The following is a 27,785-nucleotide window of genomic DNA, read 5'->3' as shown; positions in this document are numbered from 1 at the left end:
TAAAGCAAAAATATTGTTAATGAAAATTACAGGAAACCCATAGTAGTTTTTACTTTATTAACTCCCTGACTATAAAATTACATTACAGATAATAAATAAGCTATAAGCATTTTTTTTTTAATTTTTTTTTTCAACGTTTATTTTTGGGACAAAGAGAGACAGAGCATGAACGGGGGAGGGGCAGAGAGAGAGGGAGACACAGAATCGGAAACAGGCTCCAGGCTCTGAGCCATCAGCCCAGACAGAGCCTGACGCGGGGCTCGAACTCACAGACCGCGAGATCGTGACCTGGCTGAAGTCGGACGCTTAACCGACTGCGCCACCCAGGCGCCCCAAGCTATAAGCATTTTGAGGAATCCTATATGGTCAAGTAGTCTGTTAAAATTTGAAAATGATATTGTGACAGTCTCTATTTTGTACATAGGTAGGTTTGCTGTCCTGAAGATTTCAGTGATCCTGAAATTATTATGTTGTATGGTTCCCAGCTCCACTCTCAGCCCTGTTTCTTTTACTAGCAATTACCAGTGAAGATGTGGCTAGTTCTGGGTTTGTATTTCATAGGAGAAGTGCATTTTCATGGAGGTGGCCACAGGCAACCTTAGAATGGTAGGACAGAATTCCCATAGATGTGAATGATGAATAACAGAGAATCTGATAATGAATGAAAAAGAGATCTGAATGCCTCAGCAGAAGGTTTTCTAACACAGACATACAAGATAACCTAGTTTATATTTTCTGGCAAAAGGCTCTGGTGCTGCTCCATTTTATTCCTTTTCTTGTGTTGACAGCATGGTATGGTAATCACAAATTATTAGTACTTGTGAGGGAAGGTAGACAGATATAAGAATGGGAGTTCCTACTAAGTGACTTTTTTTTTTTTTTTGAGAGACACAGAGTGTGTGTGTGTGTGGGGGAGGGGCAGAGAAGAGGGAGACACAGAATCCAAAGCAGGCTCCAGACTAAGCTGTCAGCACAGACCCTGATGCGGGGCTCAAACCCACAAACCATGAGATCATGATCTGAGCTGCAGACGCTTAGCTGACTGAGCCACCCAGGTGCCCCTATACTAAGTGACTTTTGATACTAACATAGGATGAAAATCCATCCCTGTATATCATTGAGCTTGTTTTGTGTGAAACATTCTGAGTGACCTGTTTGAGAATATATAGTGATAAATTTATAGTGATAAACTACACTGACGTAGCTGAATGCCAGTATTTTGTTTTAAATGAAAAATTCCCGCTGGGCACAAATATCTTGTTTCTGTTGCATAGATGAATCACAGACACTCGGGCAGATTAAGTTAGAGCGGACAGCCGTGTGGTCTCAAGTTCAGTTGACTCTGTTATGATGGGATGCAGAGTTAGTGTCAAGAATCTTCACTCCTTAATGTCTCTGTTTCTTATGTAGTTTGAGTGAAATTGGAAAGAGGAGGGAAAGGGATGGAAAAGAAGGTCATGGAAAGAGTAGTACAGCTTTAACTGTCCCATTATTAGTAGTCCGTTAATAAACTATAGAACTTGGTCTTGGAACCAAGACAAAATAAAGTTTACATGTATGACTGCTGGTAATTTTTTATTTCTAAGAGATTGTTCATCTAATTATTAGATATTTCTGTCCTGGCTTATTTGGTAAATGGAATCATTAAATCATAACTAACTCATCTTTGTATTCCTAAATTAGAAATACTGGAGGTTTTAATACCATTAATTTGGAATAATACTAGGAGCTCAGAATAATGCCAGAGACTCAAAGATAATGTTTGATGTCTTTTTTAAATTCGTACACATTTATTATTGGCTTTTTCATCTAGTGCATGAGAAATCCAAGATAGAGAGAGGTTAAATGACTTTCTGAGGACTAGATGGCTAGTAACAGAGCCACATTTAGAACTTGGGTTTTTAGACTCACCTTGTATTGTTCTCTTCTACCTTACCTAAATATGTAAGGATTAAAATAAATTACATTTATTTAAGATAGTTTTTAGTGTCAGCAGTAGTACATTTTCTATTAATTATGTAATTTACAAAGTGTCTTAGTTGGCCCACTAATTTTACTTTCGTTTAAGGTAATAAAAACTTGTTATTGTAGAAGTAATATCTAGTCATGGTAGAGCAATGAGAAAAGAGTGAGAAACATAAAGTCTGTAAAAAGGAAAATTATCCCACACGACAGTATTAAGCACTGGTCCATATACTTCTAGGTGTTTTTCTGAGAATATGTATGTGTATATCCATATGGCTTGCTGTTTTGTAACTGTATGTCATGAATATATTTCCGTAGCAGTATAAACATACTTTTACAACTAAAATTTTTTTAAGTTTATTTATTTATTTTGAGAGAGAGAAAGAGAATGCAAGTGACAGAGGGGTAGAGAGAGAGGGAGAGTGAATCCCAAGCAGGCTCCACACTGTCAGCACAGAGCCCGACTCAAGGGCTTGAACCCACGAACCATGAGATCATGACCTGAATCAAAGTTGGACTTTTAACTGAGCTACCCAGACACCCCTACAACTCAATTTTTAATAACAGTTACTGTTTAATTTTATAGAAGTCTTATTTATTCAGTTCCCAATTCACATTGTTAATATTACATATAATAGCCTTGTTACATTTGTCTTTTATGTGCTTTCCTCAGGATAAATTTCTAAAAGTGGAATTGTTGGATCAGTGGGTTTACATTTTTTTTAAGGTTTTGATGCATATCACCACATTTGAAAGGATTGTACCAATTTATACTAGGACATTAGTACAGAAGTATGTTGATTTTATGCTTTTGCCAGCATTGGGGACTTTGCTATTTTTTCATCTTTCCCAGTTTTCAAGTCATTGAGTAGTATCTTACTGCTTTATTATTATTTTTTAATGTTTATTTTTGAGAGATAAAGATTGCACATGCAAGCTGGGGAGGGGCAGAGAGAGAGGAGGAGACAGAGGATCTGAAGCAGGCTCTGTGCTGTCAGTGCACAGAGCCAGATGCAGGACTCAAACTCAGGAACTGTGAGATCATGACCAAAGCCAAAGTTGGTCGCTTAACTGACTGAGCCACCCAGGTGCCCCTCTTACTGCTTTAGATTTTTTTGATTATTAAGGCACTTGAACATCTTTGCACATGTTTACTGACCATTTGTATTTCTTATTTTGTCTGTTCAGGTCTTTTGCCCACTTTCTGTGATGGAGTATTTATCAAAATTTGGTTTCCAGGAACTCCTTATTTATCAAGTATAATAAACCCATTTTGATACCTGAGTTGCAAATTTTTCCCAGCCTTTTGTCATTTAAATATGATTGTTTTCACTAAGCAGATAATTACATATGTATCATTCTTTCCCCACCCTGCCTCCTTTAGAGCTTTTTAGCACTCTATATTTATAAAAGCATTTACCTTTATTTTTTCAATCCTTTAAGTACTTTTAATGTTTTAATGTATTTGAAACTTACTTTGGCCTATGTAAAATAACAGAAAAAATATATATTGTTCTCCGCCCCCAGTTCTTGGCACAGAGCTCCTAAAACCATTGTAATTTCCTAAGTGATAAGAGCTCAGGGAGCATCTTTTGTTCTAATATTTGGTCTAATATTTGCTGATCGATATTTCTTGGCATTTTCTGAGTGATAGTAGTGACTTTTGTTCTAATGAGACCTTTGTTTCTTGGTGGGCTTCTGGATGGGGGCTGGTCACCAGAAAGACCAGCCATGACTAGAAACTTGGAAGTTTTAGCCTACCCCTCATTTTCCACAGAGGGGCTGGAAATGGAATAATTGATCATGCTTACATGATGAAGCCTCCATAAAAATCCCAACAGTATGGGGTTTGGAGAGCTTCCTAATTGCCCAGCATGTAGAGGTGCTGGGAAAGTGGCATGGTTGGAGAGGGCATGGAAGCTCCACAGCCTTCCCACACACCCTGTCCTACACATCTCCTTCATCTGGGTGTTCATCTTTGTCTTTTATCGTATTTTATAATAAACTGGTAAACAGTAAACTGTTTTCCTGCGATCTGTGAGCTTCTCTAGCAAATTAATGGAACCCAAGGAGAGGGTATGAGAGCCTCTGATTTATAGCTGATTGGTTAGAAGCACAGGTAACAACCTGGACTTGCAGTTGGCATCTGAAGTAGAGGGAGTCTTGTGGGACTGAGCCCTTAACCTGTGGGATCTGATGCTTCCTCCAGGTAGAGTGTCAGAAAGGAGTTAAATTGTAGGACACTCAGCTGGTGTCACAATTGCTTGGTGTGGGGAACCCCCCCCCCTACATCTGGTGTCACAAGTGTTATATGGTAGTAGTGTGATAGTAAAAGAGAAACATAGGAGAAGGGTCTGTTCCCTCCCCTTCCCCTCCCTTCTTTTAATGTTTATTATTTATTTTTGAGAGAGACAGATAGAGTGCAATCAGGGGAGGGTCAGAGAGAGCAAGACACAGAATCTAAAGCAGGCTCCAGGCTCTAAGCTGTCAGCACAGAGCCCGATGCAGGGCTCGAACTCATGAACCAAGAGATCAAGACCTGAGCCGAAGTTGGACGCTTAACTTACTGAGCCACCCAGGTGCTCTGGGTCCGTCTTCTAAATAGTATATGATCCAAGATAAGGTTCTTTTATTTCTGTTCCCCAAATAGTTAACCAAATATTCCAGTGTGAGGCATTTCTTCCCTCACTGAATTGAAATGCTGTTATGACATACTAAATAAGTAAACTTGAGTCTGTTTCTGGTCTTGCTATGCTGTTATATTGATCTTTTTGTTTGGCTTGTCTAGGTACCTCACTATTCTAAATGCTGTGGTTTTATAGAGCATTACTACCCGGCAGTCTATTTCTTTTTTACCTTTAGTGTATGTAAAATGATCACTAAAGAGACAAATATGAACTCTGCCTAGATTTGAGTTTTGTAACTGGCTCCCATGTTGGAGAAATGATCATCTGGAGTATTCTGGACTGGACAGTGCAGGCCCGTGAATGCAACTTCTGGGACCCATCTCCACAGCTGGACACCCAACAAGAAATAAAACTCTGTCAAAAACCTAATGACATTTCTATTCATCACTTCACATGGGATGAAGAGGTAAAGAAAAAAAAATCTGTAAACTTGTCTTTTTTAATACACCCAGTGTCTACTTTTTTTTTTAAGTTTATGTATTTTTGAGAGAGGGAGAGAGAGAATCTCAAGCAGGCTCTGTGCTGTCAGAGCAGAGCCTGATGTGGGGATTGAACTCATGAACTGTAAGATAATGACCTGAGCAGAAATTTTTATTTTTATTTAAAAAAAAATTTTTTTTCAATATATGAAATTTATTGTCAAATTGGTTTCCATACAACACCCAGTGCTCATCCCAAAAGGTGCCCTCCTCAATACCCATCACCCACCTTCCCCTCCCTCCCACCCCCCATCAACCCTCAGTTTGTTCTCCGTTTTTAAGAGTCTCTTATGCTTTGGCTCTCTCCCACTCTAACCTCTTTTTTTTTTTTCCCCTTCCCCTCCCCCATGGGTTTCTGCTAAGTTTCTCAGGATCCACATAAGAGTGAAAACATATGGTATCTGTCTTCCTCTGTATGGCTTATTTCACTTAGCATCACACTCTCCAGTTCCATCCATGTTGCTACAAAGGGCCATATTTCATTCTTTCTCATTGCCATGTAGTACTCCATTGTGTATATAAACCACAATTTATCCATTCATCAGTTGATGGACATTTAGGCTCTTTTAATTTGGCTATTGTTGAGAGTGCTGAGCAGAAATTTTTAAACTTAATCTCATGATGGACATAAAAAGGTATCATTCCCCATATTCAAGTTGTGCTTTAAAATGTTCTGATATTTTTCAGGGTGCCTGGGTGGCTTAGTTGATTAAGCGTCCAACTTCAGCCCAGGTCATGATCTCAAGGTTGGTGAGTTCGAGCCCCGTGTTTAGGCTGCTTCGGGCACTGTGCTGACAGCTCAGAGCCAGGAGCCCACTTTGGATTCTGTGTCTCCCTGTCTCTCTGCCCTTCCCTCTCTCACAATAAGTAAAGCTGTCTTTTTTTTTATTTTTTGAGCTGTCTCTCAAAAATAAGTAAACGTTAAAAAATTTTTTTTAATGTTCTGATATTTTTCATAGATTGCAGAACTTCCATTAAAAAAGCATTTTAATCTTAGCTCCTGTCTGTGAGGCAAAGAAGTGATTACATGTCTATAGATTTAAAAACTCTGTTGAAATCTTTGGTTGGATTAAATAAGAGTTATGGCCCTAAAAATTATGTTTTTTATTTGGTACCTTTTTTGCTTGTAAAAATTAGTATTTAAAGTTTTTTCATTTTGTATTTTTTCTTCGCACAAATTTTGATTGAGGTGTATTAATTGCTGTAAATGCTTGATAAAGCATTACTGTTTTCCCTAGTATTTCTTCTTTTATAGGGGTTTGTTTTTTCTATAAGGGGACATTAATTATTGATTATAGGTGATTGATAGAGTGACTCTGATGAGTAATAGCTGCCCAAGAGTTCATTAATTCTCCAGCTGTGTTTATAATTTCCTTTGTGCTCTTTGGTACGTCACTTAAACTGCACAGATTTCCTGGTTTGTAGAACTAGTTTTTGGGGTTTCTTTGCATTTGAATTGCTACCCATAGGGCTCTAGATTTTAGCACGTTGACCAGTTTTCATTAATGCTCCTGACACTTGCCCTCACTTTGCGCTGCTAAGTGCAGAGTACTGATCCAGAGGATCAAGGGGATCTTTCCACATTTAAACTCTGGTAAGCCTTGAGGGCATGCTATGGTCTAGATACTGTGAGTCTGAGTTGGGTTTGTAGGCCTCAATGTAAGAGAAGAGAAGAATTCCTCAAGAGAATTTTTTTGGTAAAAACAGGGAGGCTAGATCTTTAGGGATTTTTGAAAGGTCTGCCTCACTGGGGTATCTATTGCATAAGAAAAGGATTCCCAGGCAAGTGCTACCAAAAGTCTAGTGATGTGCAAAATAATTTCAGAAGCTAGGTACTGTGGTGTGAGTCAAGAGCAAGGGACTGGAGTAACATGACCTTGATTCTAGTATCAGCTCCATGTCTGATCTTAGTGTGTCGCTTTAATCTTCTAAAATTTTAACTTCTCTGGAAAATGAGATGTTGTTAGGCTATAAGAAGAAAAATATTGGTAAAAGTACCTTCAAAAGATTAAAGATGTTTTCTAATAATACATTTGGAAAAAATGTTTTTTGTGAATTCTTCGGAGGATCTTAAGATGATAGTGCCACTATAGCATAGGCTTTTTTGTGTCCTTGCATTTGTAGGTCTCTTGCATTCTTAAGGGTGTAGTGTTAGGTGAATGAAAATGTAGGTTGTGCCTCAGCAGCTCCCACTGTACCGCCAGTCTGCCAGCCAGAGTTCCTCTTTCTAGCTATCATACAGAACTTCTTTGGAAGGTCCCTATTGAATATGGAAGGTAATAGTGGCCTTCTGATGTCATAGCAGGACTGGAAATCTGTTGTACTACGTAGTGGTAAGGATTAATTTCATGTCCATTTCTGAACTTTTCTCCTGACCAGAATGTATTTGCTGCCGTTGGAAGGGGTTTATATGTGTATAACCTTCAAATGAAGCGTGTGATTGCTTGCCAGAAAACTGCCCATGACTCCAGTGTCCTGCACATTGCCAAACTTCCAAACAGGTACTAGAAGGTGGGCCAGAGTAGCCCATGAGCTGTAGTCTGCCAACTGTAGTTTAATGAAAAAATACCACCCTAACTTTGACAAAGATCATGTTAGTATTATTTAAAAAGGTCATTTACAGGGGTGCCTCGGTGGCTCAGTCGGTTGAGCGTCTGACTTCAGCTCAGGTCGTGATCTTGCGATTTGTGAATTTGAGCCCGGCGTCAGGCTCTATGCTGACGGCTCGGAGCCTGGAACCTGCTTCAGATCCTGTGTCTCCTTTCTTCCCATCATCCCATCCATTCTACAACACATGAAATAGATTCCCATTTCCCAGATCCACCATGGTAATTTCTGAAGTGGCAAAGTTATTTGGCTCCATGGTTTGACCTGTTAGATTCTTTTAGAAATGGAGAATACCCATGGCTGTCTCTAACAAAAGAGTTTGTGGTAATGTGTTATAAAATTTACAAGAAGTAGACTTTGGGCACTATGTGCTTATTTTTCTTCTTGTATTTCCCATAAACCCACCTTATTGTTGCAGTTGTTGATGGCCAGAAAGAAATGGTCATCTCCTTGTTATGTGGGGCTACTAAGCAAGGGCTTTCCTCTAAGGGCAAATTTGGCTTCTGAGTTTCTAGGGATGAAATTGTAGGAGGGGAATACTATTTTCTCTGCAGGATACTTTTAGAGTGAGAGCCACCCTGAGAAGAGATACAGTGAGAGGAGGGAAGGGGACTGTTAGGATATTGTGAAAGTGTAATTAATTCATAGTTTTCCTGAATACATTTAAAAAAATTTTTTTTACATTTATTTATTTTTGAGAGAGGCAGAGCACAAGCAGGGGAGGGGCATAGAGAGAGGAGGAGACACAGAATCAGGTTCCAGGCTCTGAACTGTCAGCACAAGGTCTGATGTGGGGCTCGAACTCACAAGGTGTGATAATCATGACCTGAGCTGAAGTCAGACGCTCAACCGACTGAGTCACCCAGGCGCCCCACATTTTTAAAAACGGGATGATACATTTATCACATTTAAGCCAGTGGGACAATATAACGTGCCTTTCCTGAGGAGTGCTTTTACTTTGCATTGTAAAGCCATGTTAAATAGTGATTTTTATCAACTCCTGCCAAGAGCTGAAGAGAAGCAGTTGAGGGCGCTGATTTCTTTCACTGCAAATTTAGCATAGGCCCTTGTTGTGCACTTGCTTTTTGTCAGTTATTTATTTTTTTTCTGACAGGCAGTTAATCTCATGCTCGGAAGATGGCAGTGTACGCATTTGGGAGTTAAGAGAAAAACAGCAGCTTGCAGCTGAACCTGTACCAACAGGTGTGTCTTTTCTCCTATGAAAAACAGAAGAAAGGCAGTTAAGTGCAACCACAGGAATAATATACAGTGCTCCAAATAGGCATGTTTACATGAAGCATATGCTAATTGGGATCTCAAATTCACATCTTAATGTTGCTTTAATGTAGAACTGCCTGTTTATTTCAATTCAAGTCAACTAGTATTTTACTGTTTTAAGGGGAAACTCTTACTTTCTGGTAATCTGAACAAATGGCCCATTGAAGTATTCAATCATTTTATATTGTCTATCATAATGCTTGATACACAAATGGGATTTGTACCATCAGTTATCACATTAAAGTGTTCTTTCAGCCTGGAAGCATTAACATCGAACTCAATTTATGGAAAAATACACTTTTGTGTTTATATCATAATCTCCTCAGCTCTTGACCTGCAGGTATTTGGTTTGAAAAACAAAATCCTGCTTCATTAGCATCCTTTGCATAGGAAATCCGATGCTAGTACCTCTGGAGTTTCTTCTGGTCATCTGAAATCATAGGGTATTGTATTTGGACATGTATGTTGCTTTTCATCTACACTTTGTTGATCTGAGTTGTGTGGTTTTTGTTTTGTTTTGTTTTTTTTGACACTGGCATTCAGGCCTTTTGCTGGTCTCTATTATTCCCAGTGCATTTTGTCATGTGAATGCACCTTCACCAGTGGGTGAGGAGGGGCAATAAAAGAGATGAGCAACAAACGTTGTAGTTAAGATGAAAGGAAGTAACATATTTACATTTAAATTTTCTGTTTTTCTGATCTTTTATTCTGAGTAGAGAGCATAGCAATTTTGGGAATGACTGAAATGATTACTTTTCTAGGTTTTTTTAACATGTGGGGATTTGGAAGAGTAAACAAACAAGCCAGCCAACCTGTTAAAAAGCAACAGGAAAATGCCACTCCGTGTTCATTGGAGCTTATTGGAGATTTGATTGGACACTCCTCATCTGTGGAGGTATTATTTTTAATAGGCATTTAAAGGTTTAGGGAATTCCCACTTTTGCATCTCGCTGCTCTTCATTCAGGTGGTATCGTTTTTTTCTGAATCTAAACATGGATAGGTTATAGTACATGCAATTAAGATCTCCCTTTACAGAGATACCATGTGAGTAAGCAAGGAATGTTTTACTTCTAAATATGGGCTTAATCACCATTATTTGTGAGATGGAGAGAGCCAACAATGGGACAAGGTGAATAATGTGGATATGTTTAACAGTAGTAGAGGGTGCGTGGACAGTTGGGGTTATATGTAGAGTTAAAGTCTTCCAGAATTGAATTCAGGGGGTCTTAATCAAATTCAAGAACAGAGCCCTGTTTTTACCTCCTTTTGAAGGATATATTGTTAGCTTCATAAAACACAGGGCTTGGTTAGCGTTGTGCATATATGAAAATATTAGTTGAGAAATATGTATACAGTTCAAACTTGGGGCAATCCAAATACATTAGTATTTTACTATATACACTATTGCCTATAATGAAAGGAATAAGATCAATTGAGATAGATGATTGGAACTGATAACAGTATAAGCAGAGCCTTAAGGATTGAATTTCTTGAATTGTTTTTCCCTGTCTCATTGCCAGGGAGGAACGAATTACTTTCCATGTGGAAGTGCATTTATGCCTAGCATTCATTTCTTCTATTTTAGGGCAGTGTACTAGACACTGGAGTTTACAAAGAAACCTAAAACATAATCCTTACCCTCTTGGGACTCATACTTGAGTAGACAGGAAGGCTATAGATCTAGTAAGCTGTTAACCTAAGCTGTTTAGGATAGACCCAGATGATTGTACCCAGTAAGTACTCAGGAATTAGGAGAAGATGGTTAATGGAAGATAGAAAATGGACTTGACCTGTACCTTGAAGGTTAGGGAGGGTTAACATAGATAGCCTCATGACGGTAAGTTTCCTGATGTTGGGTATCCTGTCTTGCTTATCTTTGCTTTCCTCTAACAGGTAGCCCAATTGTTTTCATTTTGTCCTGCTTTTTAACTTTGCTTAGGTGGTTATAGTGTAGTTGGGGAGTAAGGATGTGCACAGAAGTGCAAAGATAGGATCTCCTTGCTGGCAAAGAGCAGACTGGCTAGGCTGGAGCAGTGGTTTCCCGTGAATAGACGCCAGTAGGAGATCAAGCTTGAGAAAGTAGTTTTGGGTCAGATTATGAATGTCCTTGTATGTAAGGCTGAAGAATTTGGACTTAATTTTTAAAATAGGTACCCATTAAAGGTTTTTAAATGGTGGGGGAAACATTCAAAGTGGCATATTTGCCGTAAAGTGTTGACCCTAAAGTATTTTTTTTTAAGTGTCTATGAAATTTCCTCTTTTAAGTGTTACCTCAATTTCCTCACTCCTTTTATATTTTTATCCTTACTCTCTTTCTCTTCCATCTCCTGTAGTATTTGCTTCCATAATTGCCCCTCTTATATCCCATCAGCTGAGGCCTTATCGTGCTATCTTCAAAACTGTGTGTTATTTCAGAGAGAACTCTCATCCTCTTGTTCTTTAATGTTGTATTTCTATCCTTTATTTCAGTCTTGCCTTTGAGGAGCTCTGTTCTTCATCGGTGTTCATGCTGCCTTCTCACCAACACTCCGTATTTTTTCTTCTTAGCTCCCAGCCTTTCACTATGCATGACCTTCCCTTTATTTGGGAAATTTTGTTTTTGAACCGTTGACATTTTCGGTGGTTACTGATCTATGTTCCCTTTTTCTGTGGCAAATCATAGTGTGAACTACATTTTTTAGGACCTGATTATATAGTCTTTGTTTTAACAACTGAACTAGCACCTTTTTCATGGTAGTGCCATCTATTATGCTGGGTTCCCTAAGTAAATGCTTACTGACTGATTAGAGAGCTGAAGCCAGTGTTTATCGTACAGAATTTGGAATTCAGACATTTTACTGGTAGCTATTAGTGCGTACAGTAAATGATGAAGCAATTCTGGCAGGACTTCTAATATAAAACCAATACTTAAAGAATTAGATTATGGTAAAATTGAGAAGATTCAATGGGAATTCATGTATTTCACAAAAAAAAATAGCTGTTACAGTTCTGATTATTAAAATACAGGATATTAGTCACATAAATAGACCATTAATTTCTCATGAAAAATGATAAGGAGTTTTATATTCAAAACCAAAGAAGTCTCCAAGGTACATATTTTACAAGCCATGTTAGTGTATAATTAGCCTTGCCTCTTCTCTTTAAATTTCCTATAATCAGTAGCTTTAAATGTCTTTACAGATGTTTCTGTACTTTGAAGATCATGGACTAGTGACTTGTTCTGCTGATCATCTCATTATTTTGTGGAAAAATGGAGAAAGAGAATCTGGATTGCGCAGTTTAAAATTATTTCAAAAACTGGAAGAGAATGGAATACTTGTGCATGAACCTTGAACATCAAATATAGGGTAATACTCAAATTTGTATTGTATTATTTATTTTTTAGTAATCTCCACACCCAGTGTGGGGCTTGAACTCAAAACCCTGGGGTCAAGAGTCATATGCTGTAATGACTAAGCCAGCCAAGTGCCCCTTGTAATGTATTACTTTTTCTTGTTACTCCATAAAATTCTGGTTGAATTTTTTTTTTTTTTTTTTGGTGGGCCTGCAAACCAGCAGCAACTTGCTTCTCAGGTATTTGTCTAACTTAAGAAATGGGTCTAATTTTAGCAGTGAATTTTCAAAAGTACTCAGATCAGAGCACAAATATTGGTTGATACAGAACTAAATTATACATGGCATCTGTATAGAAAATTTTTTAATTAGGCTTAAAGAAAATTCTATACCAGAAATTGTATGAGCTTATGTTTAACAAAGAAAAGTGCTCAGACCTCTCACTCCCTTTATTTAGCATACTTTGTTGCCTCTACATTACCACCAAAAATTAATTTTTTTAAAAGGTACATGTACTTTTTTTGTTGGTGGTGCCAAATCAATCATTTTTTGTTTTAGTTTACTACAATTCCTCTAAACTCAGATCAATAGGAATCTTATGAGGGTATATTCCCCCCCTGCCCCCAGCCAAATAACTGTTAGCTAGATTGGTACTAGACCAGCACCTGCCCCTCATATAGGCCAGGGATGACAGCTAGGTCACTAAAGACTTCTGTCGCAGGTCAGAGACGGTGAGCCCAAAGTGCTTGATTTGTCTTACCATTGCTTCAGATAGGAAATACTTGAGAATGACTTCATTTGTGTAGTTACTTGCAGTGACCACTCAGATTTAATCATCTTCCTCACCCCAGCAACCTTAAAACAGAATACTTTCCTCCCTTTGGGTACTAAAGAATAAAAATTTAAAAAGAAAAGTGGGTGACCCTTCCCCTTTCTGTTGACTCATGTGTTCAGCCCATACAGCCTAAATGGAATCTTTATAAACTGTTGTTTCCCCAACCATCGACAGATGAAAAGACCTAAAGTCATCTGTGCCACACCAGTGCCCTAATATTAGGAATGAGTAAAGGCAAGCGATACTATTATTTTTAATTCACAATGAAAATAGCTTTATGGAGAAATATATTAAAATCTCTCTGCCAGCTTTCTAAGTTTTCATCCTAAAGTTAGAGCATGAGTAGTATCCCTAAACCAGGCAGACATGCATTCTAGTCTTAGTGCATCATATTGTTTATCACTTTAGTTAAGTGTCTCCAAGTCATTTTCTGGCTTTTAAATTTTCCTCTATAGATGGACTTTCTTCCATTACTAGCTAGCTTTTTCTTTGGAAATTCTACATGAGGTCTTGAGTTGTGTAACACCTCTTCAATGAATTATACAAGGAATTCATAGATTTTTAACTGCTTTATTTCCTAATATGTTTTGGGGTAGCATTTTCAGGTAGTAATCTATTCCTATGGAGTAATGGAAACCATAGGTGAAAGCTCCAACTCAGAAAGATAGTAGATTGTAGTAAAAGCCCAGACTGGACTGCTGCTAAAAAGTTGAACTTGCAAGCCCTTCTGGCTGTGTTCACATAACACAATCAAGAGCTTAGATTTCTGAAGCACTGTATTATTCCTTTCTCAGCTTGAGGCTGGTTCTTTGCCCCCAAGACGAACCAGCCCTGAGTTGCTTAGACAGCAAGCCAATTTTATAAAGTAAAATTGGAAATAAAGAATGACCTTCATGGTACTAAGGGTCTTCTACCTGTATTAGATTAGAATTTTTCTAAATTAATATGGCTCCCCTTAACGCAGAATGTTTTGGTAAACAACTAAGTATAAAGTATATCTTCTGAAAGACTATATTTCTAATAAATTGACTGTATGGAGGAATGCAATATTGAGTTAGCAATTCAGAAGATTACTCCACAATAGAGGACACTGATAAAGGACATAGCTGTGTTAAAGCTTTAGTACCTGGCAGTCTTCGAGGATTTAACATTTGAGTTCTTATGAAATTAATTTAACATTATAAGGAGTAAGCTGTAACATTCATATAGAACATGTCAGACATCTGATAAATGTTACTTACCAAATGGAAGTGAAAGCAACATGGTGAGGAAAATATTGTCCTTGCCTCAAGCAAGCTTCTGAAACCTCGGCAAATTACAGTGGGATTTTGACATCCTAAACTTAATGTGTCTGAAAATAAAGTTTGTGATTCATGAAATAAAGGACACTAAAGCGAAATTTTGAAATAATGAAAAGTTTAGGCCAAAGAGATGAAATAAAAACAGCTGTTGGGAATGAAAAATGGCTGTAGGAATTTAGTTACAAGTACTTCACAAAAACATTTTCATCACATTTACATAATGCAGCATCACAACACAAAGCAGGCTGCTGTCCTGACCAAGCACATTCGCTTATCTAACAAAAATAATTTAGATACATTTCTGTGCATGGAATTATCATATAGGTTTTCATTTTTTTGGTACAAAACATAGAAAAAAACATTGGCACATTATGTAGTGATGTCATTTTTTTTCTTCCCATTTCCTAGTTTCCAGTGTTCTGCATTCCAATTCAGTCTCTCTTTATACCTCTGAAAAATGCAGCATGGAGTACAGAGGATTTGAAAAGAAAATGAAGCTATTTTGTTTACGGAGTTTCTAATATTTACAATACATAGAGAACAGGTGGCCGGTAAAAGAGAAAGGAAAATCTCAAGTCTGACTTTATGGAGATCACAGAAAGTTTTCAAAAGAGCTGTATAAAAATATGCACTTGTGCTTTAGAAGCTTTTAGCATACAATTAATAGCTTAAAATAGTATTTACTGCTTCCCCTTACGTCTGTTTTCTGATATATTTACACACCTTGCAGTCTTTTCTGTTTTACATCATTAAAGCAAAATGGCAAGGTCTCAAATATAGATTAAAAACATCTGAACCCTGAAACTTCCCCATCCCTCCCCAAATACATTATGTATAGATGGTACACTGCGTAACATACTCCATGGACTTGTACCCAGGAAATTCAGATTGCTTTAATAAAAATTTTAAACTGTGAATGTATATAAATTTTCTTTTTTAAAAAATCTTATCCAAGGGCATTCAGGTTTAATGGCTTTTATATAATACTCACTATACGGCCTTGTGACTGCCTCTGTAAACCAGAAACAAGGGAAGTGCGTGGAGTCCCCCCAAACAAGGTGTCAGTCCCTTCCCTACCGTGAATGGCTCACTGTTAAGGTGAATTGCTTTTATAGGAAAGAAGGCTACACAGGCTGCTTCTACCAGTCTTCAGAAGGCACTCACCAGGCCCAGGCTGTGGTCTACCTAGGGTGTCACCCCCTTGATCAAAAGAACTGCTTAGCCACAGAGGCTGTGAAACTAGTTTATCAATAATTTGGTCCTAGTTGTTTTGCTCATTTTATAAATAGTTTTTTTCCTTAGGTGTTTTTATGAATCTTTCAGACTGGTGCTCTTGAGGAAAATAGTCAAGCTAAACAGCAATGTTGACTTTTATGGTAAGAGATGAGCTGAACACTAGCTAAGCTGTGTCATCCACAGAGATGGGCTCACAGGCACCAAGTTTTTGCTGCTTGTATCCTGCTAGAGTAAATGAGCTCCATAGTTTGATGAGGACACTATCACCAAGTGTTCAAAAGAAAAAATATTTTTCTTAATGGAACATAACTTTCTAAAAATGCAATTTGGGACTTGAGTGATTCAAAGTCAAAAATTAAACACTAACCCCTTAACCTACACCTGTCTTTTCAGTATAAAGGAAAGCCTCTTATTTACACTACTGTGATTCACAGTGCCCGTTGCAGATCAAGAGGTCCCCTTCTCTCTCGGGTTTAGCTGTCAGATGGAAGCCTCAGACTTTTGCACTTTAGGTCATCTAATGTCTTCCAGTGTTTGTAGTTATCAGCCAAATGTTGCATCAGGGCTGGCAGATGGGCAAAGGCTGCAAGGACATCAAAGAATCACAGGTTAGATGCCAGCAACATTTAGAAGGCCGGTGCTCTGTGAGACATATGGAGGCTCAATATAGGAAGAGAGGTACCCTAGGTCAGGCCTTATGCTACACATGAACATACAAGCATGAGAAAGGTAGATCGTTAAACACTAGTTTCTGAAATACAAACACGTCCTCTTAGTTAAAAGTGGAAGAGCCATTTATCAGCAACATTACAAAATGTATTAAGTCTACTCTGAATCAGATTCTTTGGGTATTCTTTCTAGAGTTTCCTCCAATGATAGGAAAAACTGCTATAAGCTTTGGAACCCTATGCTTTGAAGAAGTGAAGACTTGTAGATCCAGTTATCAAACGTCCATGGAGTCTTCTGTACTCAGAGGTTCTCTGCAAGGTGCTGGCAATGCAGAAAGTGGACATGCAAGCCACCATAGCTAACTTAAAAAAAACAAACAACATTTCACATACACCTGTATGCCCAGCCTATGTCCTTAGGGGTTATCATCATAAAGCAGAACAAGATATTCTGTTGAGGTGACAAAACACCAACTCTCTTACCATCCCAAGCATCAAACATGTCTGTTATGAAGTAGTCAATGAAAGAGATTTGGGATTTGGGGATGCTACATGTATTCCGGTCAAACACTGGCATCACCACAGGGAGCCCCTGTCTCTTCTCTTCATCAGTCTGCAAGACATAAGAACACAGACAGGGCTGAGGCACATGAGGAGCTGTCACGGTAGCATTTAGTTTCTCAGAACAACTCTGGAAAGGGGTCATCATCCAATTGTATCTATGAAGAAGGAGGCTCAGCAAGCTCCTGAGGCCTATAGAAATCAACCACCCGATGAACTGTGGTGACCGAATTCAGGTCTTGTGAGTCCGAAGTCTCTTATACCATACCACAGCCCCTCCTGACGCATCAATCTCCGAGTTCTTAACTCCTTTCCTGAGATCGATTTCCAAAGTAGTACCAGTAGTATTAATACTAATAATCCTGACATTTACAGTGAGAGTGCAGTGGGTAAAACTTCTTGTGCCTTGGCATGAATCCGGCAACTGTCACTAAACTGTACCAATAATCATTTTATTATTCACTGCTACATGCCTGAGGTTTAAAACCCCAATTTTACTTAGGAATATCCTCACTGAAGCAGTAAGAATTACTAATCTTATTAAAGTTTAACCTTTGAGTATGTATCCTTTGAAAATTCTATGTTTTGACAAAATGGAAAGTTCACATAAAGTCCTTTTACTGCATACCAAAGTATAATGGTTGTCTTGAGGAAACGCATTTATTGAGGTGACCTAGCCTTTTTTTTTTTTCTTTCATGGAATACAATTTTCACTTGAAAGGATGACAAACTATGATTGTTCAGATTTGGGTATTGGTCATGCAGCTCTCTCAGGAAGTATGTAAATCTGAATAATTTGCACATTAGAGTGTGTAATGTGTGTGTGTGTGAAGGCCATTATATACTAAGCTGAATATTAACATCCACATTTCCTGATGGTGTGTTGAACCAGAGGCCACATGATCAGAGGCCCTCGTTTGTAACTTCTGATTTTTAGGTCACAATGCTTGTGAACGTCAGTACATTCCTTTTTGGGAAAAGGACCCTTAAACGGACCCTTAAATTAAAGAACTTAAAAGTGCTTCTTTCCCGAGCCTAAATGTCCATCAACTGATGAATGGATAAAGAAATTGTGGTTTATATACACAATGGAATACTACGTGGCAATGAGAAAAAATGAAATATGGCCTTTTGTAGCAACGTGGATGGAACTGGAGAGTGTGATGCTAAGTGAAATAAGCCATACAGAGAAAGACAGATACCATATGGTTTCACTCTTATGTGGATCCTGAGAAACTTAACAGGAACCCATGGGGGAGGGGAAGGAAAAAAAAAAAAAAAAGGACGTTAGAGTGGGAGAGAGCCAAAGCATAAGAGACTGTTAAAAACTGAGAACAAACTGAGGGTTGATGGGGGGTGGGAGGGAGGGGCGGGTGGGTGATGGGTATTGAGGAGGGCACCTTTTGGGATGAGCACTGGGTGTTGTATGGAAACCAATTTGTCAATAAACTTCATATAAAAAAAAAAAAGTGCTTCTTTCCCATTCCCTAATCACATACTTATGAGAGTATTAGGAGTAGGATTTCAAGTCTTCTCTGGATCCTGGGAAGCCCATTAATGGCCTCCTGCCAGCTTTGGGCTCAGCTTGCTCATTTCAGATGAATTGATGAGGTATCCTTAAAATATCCACTGTTGCTTAAGGAGTAATTTGGGATTTTTAACCCCTTGGTTCTGGCGAGCCGAACTGCCTGTCCTACTTTTCTTCAATTCAGGGGCTCTTCCCAGCCTTGAAAGCTGCAGTTAACTTACTGGTACTTGGCTAGTCATTCCCTCTGGCAGTCCTTCTAGACATTTTCAGCTATTCTTTATCCTGCCTTAGTGGTAGAGCCTAGCCATATAGGTCCCCCCAAAATACATTACTTGTAGCTGTTTGTTTCTGTGACACATACACACCTCAATTCTTAGAGCCTTTTCTCTGGAAGTAGGCTTGTATTTAGAATGGCATCTTGTGGTCTACTAATTTCTCGATTTTTTCCCTTTAACTCCTTTTCACACTGGCTAAGTGAACTACATATTGCTGCTCTTGTTAAATAAAAATTCTATTTTTCTTCATAATTTCGTACATTTTTTCTCTCCCAGAAAGTCCTTTCCTATTTCCATAATTATCTTTCAAAAGAAAAACAAAAACACAACTCTATTACCATTTCCCCAGGACTTTTTTTTTTTTAATCTAGGAAACAAGCTTTCTTAACTCTGATAGCCCTTAACATACCTCCTTTTGAGCTATTTCCTTTTTTATAGCAATGTGTGGACCTATCTGTCTACACAGCTCCCCTACTATATTCTGAGCTGCACCCGTGCAGGAGTGTGTCTTCTTCCTATCTGTGTCCTCACATGCTCCATGGTGAGAATAACCTAGTGAGCGAATGGACAATAGCTCAGATTTGGAGGGAGTTCAGGATCTAACAGTTTGATGATGACAAGGTACTTCCAAAGGCTCAGTTTACCCTTTTCCCCTAGAGTAACTTTGGTTACTGACCAGCCACATTAATCACTCCTGAGGGAACCAGAAGCCATTTCTAGAAGAGAAGTGGAGCTTCCCTAGAGAGGCAGTATACCTGTGCAAAATACTCCTCAGAGATCCTCCCAGCCCATTCAATGCACAGGTCCAGGGGGCGGCATGGGTTAGCGACATCAGCACACTTGATCATCATCCGCTTGATCAGAATTTGGTTTTCAGGAAAGTTCTTCCCCGTAGGGTTGCATTCACAGTCACTGCCCTCAATCTGGAGAACAGATGGTTAGATCATGGTTAAAATAATGATGCGACCACAATGACCAGACTACTAGAGAGTTATCACCCAGGTACTTTTGGACAGGAATGGGACTCAAATTTTCCCATCCTTAATTCCAATTGTATTAATTCCTTAATTCCATATTCCATACACTGATCTATTCTCATACAAAAATAACCTCAGTCAATACAAAACCAGAGTTTACTATTTTTTTATGTTTATGAGAGGGAGGGGAGGGGAGAGGAGAGGACCCCCCAAAAACCAGTTTACCCTATCACCACTCATCCACTCCCTTGCTTCCATCCTCTTCCCCAAAGGTAACTGCTACAAACAGGGTTTTGTGCCATATTTAGTAGTTTAGTATGTAGTCTTAAAGGTGAGCTTCTCTCCCAATTTTATCAGGATATGTGTAAAAGCAACTTCAGATTTAAAAAATATGTTAAAGATGGGAAATAACACATACCTGTGACCTTTCAATTATTTCTTCATTTACTTCTATTTCTTATGCCTGCCAGCTCCTTCTGTCCCACCCCTACCCACTTTGTTTCTTTCTCTTAAGGCATCTGTCCGCTCATGTTTTCCTGGCTGCTATTCTGAGTGGTAGGGAGTCATGAGCCATGTACATTTTGGGGGGTGGGGGTATGAAGAGAAGCAAGTGGACCAGGGCGGGACTCTGTGTGTTCAGTCATGTTTAAAAAGACTGGGCATACATGAAAAGATGCTCCACATCACTCATCATCAGGGAACTGCAAATCAAAACCACAATAAGGTACCACCTCATACCTGTCAGAATGGTTAAAATTAACAATACAAGAAACAAGTGTTGCTAAGATGCAGAGAAAAGGGAACCCTCTTGCACGGTTGGTGGGAATGCAAACTGGTGCAGTCACTCAGGAAAACAGTATGGCAGTTCCTCCGAAATTACAAAAGAGAACTACCCTTTGATTCACCAACTGCACTATTAGGTATTTCCCACAAGGATACAAAAATACAGATTCGAAGGGGCACATACACCCCGATGTTTACAGCAGTGCTACCAATAGCCAAACTATGGACAGAACTCACGTGTCCACTGACTGATGGATGAAGAACACACACACACACACCACACACACACAAATGGAATATTACTCAGCCATCAAAAAGAATGAAATCTTGCCATTTGCAATGACATGGGTGGAGCTAGAGTATGATGCTAAGCGAAATCAGTCAGAAAAAGATAAACACCATATTTCACTCATGTGGAATTTAGGAAACAAAGCAGATGAACATGAAACAGGGTTGATGGAGGGCGGCAGGGTGGGAGATGAGCTAGATGGGTGATGACACCCATCTAGGAGAACACTTGTTATGATGAGCACTGGGTGTTGTATCTAAGTGATGAACCACTGAATTCTCCTGAAACCAATATTTCACTCTTAACTAACTAGAATTTAAATAAAAATTTGGAAAAAAAAAAAAGACTGGTTGTATAGTAGTGTGTACTGAGTGATGGATGTCAGGTCAGGGGTCCTGAACCAAGTGGCCAGGTCTAGCAGTAGGTTTACATAAATGCAGTAATAGGCCAATTATACAAAACCTGGAAGATTGCTATTCTCTTCTTTCAAAGACATCATCACATTGTGTGAAAAATTAATTAGATCTGCAGACCTCTGCCAAAGTGAAAGCATAACATTTAAGAGTTTTTTGTTCTGTTTCAAGATCAGACCTATTTATTAAACCATCAATGGGCTTCTGAAGGTAGTTGTTTTGATTACCTATTACTGGGAAGTTACTGCTTACCCTAGGCAATGTGATAAATAATAAACCTCAACACAGAGCTTGAGGTTTATTTGATGGGTGACTTTCCTCAACTATAAATTCTGTGGTTCTGTATAATTTTTCCCTCCTGAATCCCTAGATCCTTACCCCCATAAGTCCTCTGTGGAAAGAGAAGGCCCTGACATGATGCTGTGGGATCCCTGGAGGATGAAGTAGAACAGATGGGGTGGACACTGTTCGTGCATCTGGCCCGGTCAGGTGATGGGTTCTACACAGAGAGTCTCCATACTGATCATCAGGTTACTTTTAAGACAACCATTCATCACCCGTCAACATATGCAACCTCTTCTCAACAGAATGAGCAAAAGCTTTTCTAACTTTACAGGGCTATGAGCAGCTTCATGGTCTCAGAGTTCAGTTGATTTCATTTTAAACAACTGGGATGTGAACCCTCTGTGTGTGTTTCTAAAACTCCAGTTTAGGGGCGCCTGGGTGGCTCAGTCGGTTAAGTGGCCGATTTCGGCTCAGGTCACGATCTCACAGTCCGTGAGTTCGAGCCCCGCGTCAGGTTCTGTGCTGACAGCCCAGAGCCTGGAGCCTGTTTCAGATTCTGTGTCTCCCTCTCTCTGACCCTCCCCCGTTCATGCTCTGTCTCTCTCTGTCTCAAAAATAAACATTAAAAAAATTAAAACAAACAAACAAACAAACAAACAAACAAACAAAAAAAAAAACCACTCCAGTTTATAGGGGCCTTAAGGCAGGACTAAGGTACGTCCGTAAATTTTAAAAAGGAAAAATGACTTCTGCTTTTGTTATCAACTAGCACTCACAGTTTGACTGTATATAAACTTTAAGTACTGATGTGGTTTTAATGCACATCATCAGGAATACAGTTCTTTAAAACATCCGTGTTTTCTTCTAATACTGAATTTCAGCTTCTGTTTTTACTTTTGTTTTTATTAAGTTTTCTAATTCCAGTAGAGCTAACATACAGTGTTATGTTTAGTTTTAGGTGTACGATGTAGCGATTCAGCAATTGTATACATTGCTCAAGTGCTCATGATGATAAGTGTCCTCTTTTATCCCTATCACCTATTTCACCCATCCCCCTCCCCCCCCCCCACACACCTCCCCTCTGGTCACCACCAGTTTGACCTCTATAGTTAAAGAGTCTGTTTCTTAGTTTGTCTCTTTTTTAAAACATCCACTTTTGAGGTCTCCAGTGTCACAGAATTCGAAAAGGCTTTGGGTGCCCTAAAATACCACCATTTATCCAAGCTCTGCTGTCTGCAGTTCTCGTCTATCTTACTCTTGGGCCTATCTCCTCCTCCCGTCACCACTGGCTTCATCTCAGGACCTTTCTTTCTAAGGAAGGCAGAGTTACTGTGGACACTGTGGCCAGTATTTTCAGCCCGTCTTTACCACCTCCAGGCAAACAACCATCTTGCGTCCAGAATGAAGAGAAAGTACGTTGCGGCCAGCGCCGGCTCTAATGGAAATAATACGCTGATGTATCTTATTATAGGTGAAATGCTTACCTCAGCCGCCAGGGGCTTATTGATGCTGTTCACAAATTTGTTCACATGTTCAAAGTGTTTTGTCATCTCTGTTGCTAAAACCATGTCAATAATAGCCTGGCGTAGTGTTCGATAATGGTTCCTAAAATAACCAGAAGACACAGGGCCTTGTTCATATCACGTCCAGAATTAGAACTGTTCTGCTACCATTTCACCATACTTCCCACACCATACGAGGCAGCTGGGGGCACAGAGTTAAGAAATGAGTGCAGATCATAAAAAAGTTTACCTGCCCCTCTTTCCATTATGCCAGGACTTGATGACACCATTCGATTTTCCCCAGTGAAGCTGACTCTTCCTTGTATGGGTGTGTATGTGTGTAGCAACTGGCACATAGTAGGCACTTATTTTACAAAGTGGTTTCCTTCTACCTTCCCTTGGAAACGTATCAATAGTAAGATAGAAGGAAATGCCAAGTTCCTTCCCTACAAGACTGACACAGCAACCTGATGAGCTGTCCCTGTTATATTTGGCACAGACACAGTGATTTGAATTACAGAGAACTGTCATTCCTTCTTTAGATGATGGTAGGGGAATAATGTTTTCCCACTAATAAGTAACTAACTCATAAATATGGAGAACAAACTGAGAGTTGCTGGAGGGGTTGTGGGAGGGAGGATGGGCTACATGGGTAAGGGGCATTAAGGAATCTATTCCTGAAATCACTGTTTCACTATATGATAACTAATCTGGAGGTAAATTTTAAAAAATAAAATATAAAATTTGAAAAAAAAGTCATTCTCTAAAATAGAAGTGACAACGCATGGGGCAACAAGCCTGCCAAAACATTACTCTCCAGTTCCTATCATCTTTTTCTAACTTTCAGGAGCCAGAACGGGGAGCTGAATAAAATTCGCTCTTGGATAAAATTCTTTCAGTCAAAGTTTTAAAAAATAAGCCTTGATCCTGATGAAGTTTAAGCTGAAGGTAGAATAACTGGTCTCCATGTTTTCGCAGATGTCTGGAAATCAAAGTGATAGGTCCATGTTGACAAGTGTTCCCCAAGGCCCAGGTGAGCCCTGTGCTCTGTGTAGTCTGCCCTGTCCCAGAAGTCCGCTCTCCAGCCTGGCTGGTGCCATGTGGCAAACAGCCATCATCTGACTGCAGGCCTGTGGCAGCCAAGAGGAAGTGCTCCTCTCGGTTCACAGCTGGCCAACTTTCACCAGACAGGAGTACAACAGCCAGGGGGAAACCTGCCCAACCCTCTGGGCTCTAACGACTCTGCCGGGACCTGTGGAACAACGCTATCTCCTCGTGAGTTAGGATTTTAAGTGGCAAAAACTCAACTGGGGAAAGCCAAGGAAAGATGCATTTTCTGGGAGTTACACAAAAGGCAGGATGTCCCCTGGGAGGGTAAAAATATCTGCTGTACTTATTAGACAACCAGGGTTTTAAGCGTTTTTGCGCAGTGTGTAAAACACGTTTGTGAACTCAATGAAGAGCAAATGAAATTCAGAAAGATGAAAGCAGTCTGGAAAGTACAAGTAAGCTTATAAGGGCAAGGTGATTACTATACCGTCTGGTACAATGGTCCAACTATTGTTACTTCCCCCTTTCCCTGCCCTAAGAGAAGCTAAATACTTGGAGAAGTTACATAAGACTGAATGTCCCGCTACTGTTTCACAAACCTGAGCAGAGGAGCCCAAGCACAAACCTGTCAATGTTCTTGAAAATGTTGCATTTGCTGTCCTTGACCGTGAGCTGGAAGGCCAGGGCGGTGTGGTGACTCTCCAGGACAGCGGTGTCATTATAGAGCACAGCGAGTTCACTGCCTGCGTTGCACAGGAACGAGTTGGTCCTTCCGGGGTGATCCACATCGTGGACTGTGGCGGCAATCAGTGCTGCCACCTCATCCAGCTGATCGAGGCTTCCCTGGGGTCATGAGGAGGCAAGGTTGAACGTTATCCACTGAATGTCAGGATCCTACACGTCTCTCGGGGGATGGGCCAGGGGAGTTGGGATTATCAGAATGTTCTCTTAGTCTGATGAGCCTTCTCTGACTTCCTGGAAGTTGAGAGGCTGCCTAGGATATATCACATCACCTGGTGTTGCTGTGGATTATGTGGAAGGAAACAAATCTGAGTTGTCGTTATGTGACAGATGTATTATCACGGACACCGAAATTCTTTTCCCAGGATCTGTTCACTCCAAGTCCTTTGCAGGAAGAAGCCAAACAGGACTTTTCAAGTGTTTGCCCTATGGTATTTATTGCTGACTCTTTTCCACACGTGAAGAGCAGAAAGTGGCCTAAGATCACAAGTATTACTTATTTTGTTTGCTTACTTACGCAGAGATTGAGAGAGTGGCAGTAATGGCACAAATACAACCAAACTCTTCACACAAAGGTGAAAAGGGGTAAAGCCAAGCAGTACAAGAGCATCAAGGACAAGAACAAGAACTTTCCCATGAAAACTGAGGCTAAAGGGGCTCTTGCAATTAAGAACAAAATTCAGCTCTAGGTGAGCAGGTGGCAGAGGCACAAAGGGAGACCCTCTTTCTACAGCTCTTGGTATGTAATGTAAGAACACAAACCAGAGCAGAAGGGCATACGGATGTTTTCTCAGATCACAGCCTTAGGAAGAAGTTATTAAATGGGCTACTATTATATAAGAGATCCTGTACTTCAGGAATTCATTCAGTAATCATTTATGATACACTTACTGGGTTCCAGCTGTGACTCAGAATGCTGGCACTACAATGATGAACTACACTGGCATGCTCTCTGCGCTATGGAATTGATAATTTCCTGGGGAAGGCACAAATCATACACACACACACACACACACACACACACACACACACAAATACACTTGGTCTTAGCCAAAAGGCCGAGAAGTGATCACACACACACACACACACACACACACACACAAATACACTTGGTCTTAGCCAAAAGGCCGAGAAGTGATCACACACACATACACACACACACACACACACACACACACACACACACACACGTAACTGACTGTGAAATGTGCTAAGAAGGAAAGTACAGATGCTTTGACAGAGTAACCCCAAGGCCTGATCTGGTTTAGGGCAGTGCTGTTGGCTCAACTCTCTGTGACGATGGCAATGTCTGTGCTGTCCATATATAAACCCTGGTCACACGGAGCTACCAGACACCTGAAACGTGGCCAGTGCAACCGAAAACTGCATTTTTTCATTTTATCAGCATAAAAGCCTGAAGGAGAAGCAGAAATTAGCCGGGGAAAAAATGACGAGAGAGAGAATGCCAGGCAGAAAGCCTACATGGTGTTCCTGAGGTCAAACAAAGAAGTGGTTTATTCAGGCAACTTAAAGAGCATCAGTGTGGCTGAAGGGTAGTGAGTAGGGGAAAAGTGGTACCTGAGAAGAGGCTAGAGGGGCAGGCATAATTTTCTGGCATTACAGAGTTGTTCTCCCAGGCTGTGGGAGGTAAAAATGCCAACTGCTTCTCAGACCCTAATGGGTAAGGGAGCAATGAGTCTGAAGCTAGCCCTGAAAGGTTTCTTGAAAGCTGTCCCTACCAGAAGACAGCCATTTCCCTTTCCAACCCTGACCACCTGGAGCAGGAGTGGGGGTGGGGTGGGGGCAATTCCTGGCTTGGCCCCAGTCCACACGTATAGCTTTCCTGACCAGGGACAGCACCTGATGCTGTTCCTTTCAGCTCTTTTCAGACACTGATGATTGTATAATGCCCAGAGCAAGCAGAAAAGCTGGCCCCATTTTGCCTCTGGTCAGGGAGGTGCAGTCAGGACCCAAAGCTGCCCTGATGGGGCTCTCCTCTGACTCTACCTGTGCAGGGAGGACCCATGGAACCCACACTTTGGGCCTGCAGCTAGTGGTCCTGGAGTATGTTCCACCTTGACTAGAGCCTGGGGCCAAGTTGTTTTTAGTTTTTTCAATAAAAGAGACTCAAGTAACTGCAGTAGACACACAAGTGGCATTAGGTGAGACATGTCTTTTCTTCCAGCCTACACTGATTTAAACCTGGGGGTAGTTGTGGTGGGAGGCAGGAGAAGAAGGCTGGGCCCACCTCCCCACCCCCCCAGCAGATGGAAGAAGCAAGCCCTTCCTGTGGGAGGGAGGGACCGTCTGCGGAAGAAAACTTCCTCACCAAACCCACAAGAGGAGAAATTTCAGACCTTTGGAGATGCAGAGAGTTCCGCACCGTTTTTGCCTTCTTTTTTTTTTTTTTTTAAATTTTTGTTCAACGTTTATTTATTTTGGGACAGAGAGAGACAGAGCATGAACGGGGGAGGGGTAGAGAGAGAGGGAGACACAGAATCGGAAACAGGCTCCAGGCTCTGAGCCATCAGCACAGAGCCTGACGCGTTTTTGCCTTCTTTAACCAATGGGAGTAGATTTGGATCACCCTGAGGCAAATTGGCCAGACTGGCCCCCATTTCAGATGAGCCTTTCCAACAGTTCCTTCCCTACGACGGTCACCTACACCCAGAGAATAACAACAGAGTGCTGGCTACCCTGAGCGCTCTAGTTGCAGTGGTTCCTGGGAATCGGGAAGAGTAGGGGAAAGAGAGTATCTGTGACAAATTCAAGGGGAAGGTCAGCTCTGGGCATGTTATCCAGCTGGCTGGGGTGGGGATGTGGAGCTATGTCACAGTGATATCAAGATTTTTAGTCTAAGCATAAAGAAAAGAGAGTGACGGATGGGTATTTGGTAAAAACACATTTCCCTGACTCTCCGCATCAGTGGCAGCAGGTCTGGCACAAGAGTCCCCAGGATTAAATCCTGCTCAGAATGCCTCACGGTGGACT

At 40.3% G+C, this 27,785-nt stretch overlaps 2 protein-coding genes across 13 annotated transcripts in view; one reads left to right on the top strand and one right to left on the bottom strand.

The window, feature by feature from the left end:
• Positions 1–21,846, top strand: part of WDR41 (WD repeat domain 41) — a 57,035-nt gene extending 35,189 nt beyond the window's left edge. Inside the window, exons 9-14 of one of the 3 annotated variants that reach the window (XM_047088335.1) lie at positions 4,874–5,058; positions 7,511–7,632; positions 8,853–8,941; positions 9,778–9,911; positions 12,198–12,364; positions 21,587–21,846. In XM_047088335.1, the coding sequence (XP_046944291.1) occupies positions 4,874–5,058; positions 7,511–7,632; positions 8,853–8,941; positions 9,778–9,911; positions 12,198–12,350 (683 nt within the window). In that variant the 3' untranslated portion in view covers positions 12,351–12,364; positions 21,587–21,846. Of the gene's footprint in view, positions 1–4,873; positions 5,059–7,510; positions 7,633–8,852; positions 8,942–9,777; positions 9,912–12,197; positions 12,365–14,894; positions 15,408–17,888; positions 18,057–21,586 lie in introns of those variants that run through there. The other 2 variants (XM_047088334.1, XM_047088331.1) reach the window with 2 other exon arrangements.
• Positions 16,196–27,785, bottom strand: part of PDE8B (phosphodiesterase 8B) — a 239,647-nt gene continuing 228,057 nt past the window's right edge. For all 10 annotated transcript variants that reach the window (XM_047088244.1, XM_047088253.1, XM_047088302.1 and 7 more), the window contains 5 exons: positions 24,679–24,896; positions 22,986–23,106; positions 19,510–19,677; positions 16,874–17,003; positions 16,196–16,305 (listed from right to left, as the gene is read on the bottom strand). In XM_047088244.1, the coding sequence (XP_046944200.1) occupies positions 16,196–16,305; positions 16,874–17,003; positions 19,510–19,677; positions 22,986–23,106; positions 24,679–24,896 (747 nt within the window). The remainder of the gene's footprint in view (positions 16,306–16,873; positions 17,004–19,509; positions 19,678–22,985; positions 23,107–24,678; positions 24,897–27,785) is intronic.

The sequence above is a fragment of the Lynx rufus genome, unplaced genomic scaffold (assembly GCF_022079265.1).
Source record: "Lynx rufus isolate CCGP_SWC_20201006 ecotype Redwood Valley unplaced genomic scaffold, mLynRuf1.p SCAF_1, whole genome shotgun sequence".
In the NCBI taxonomy this organism is placed as follows: Eukaryota; Metazoa; Chordata; class Mammalia; order Carnivora; family Felidae; genus Lynx; species Lynx rufus.
This window is presented reverse-complemented; position numbering and strand designations above follow the sequence as displayed.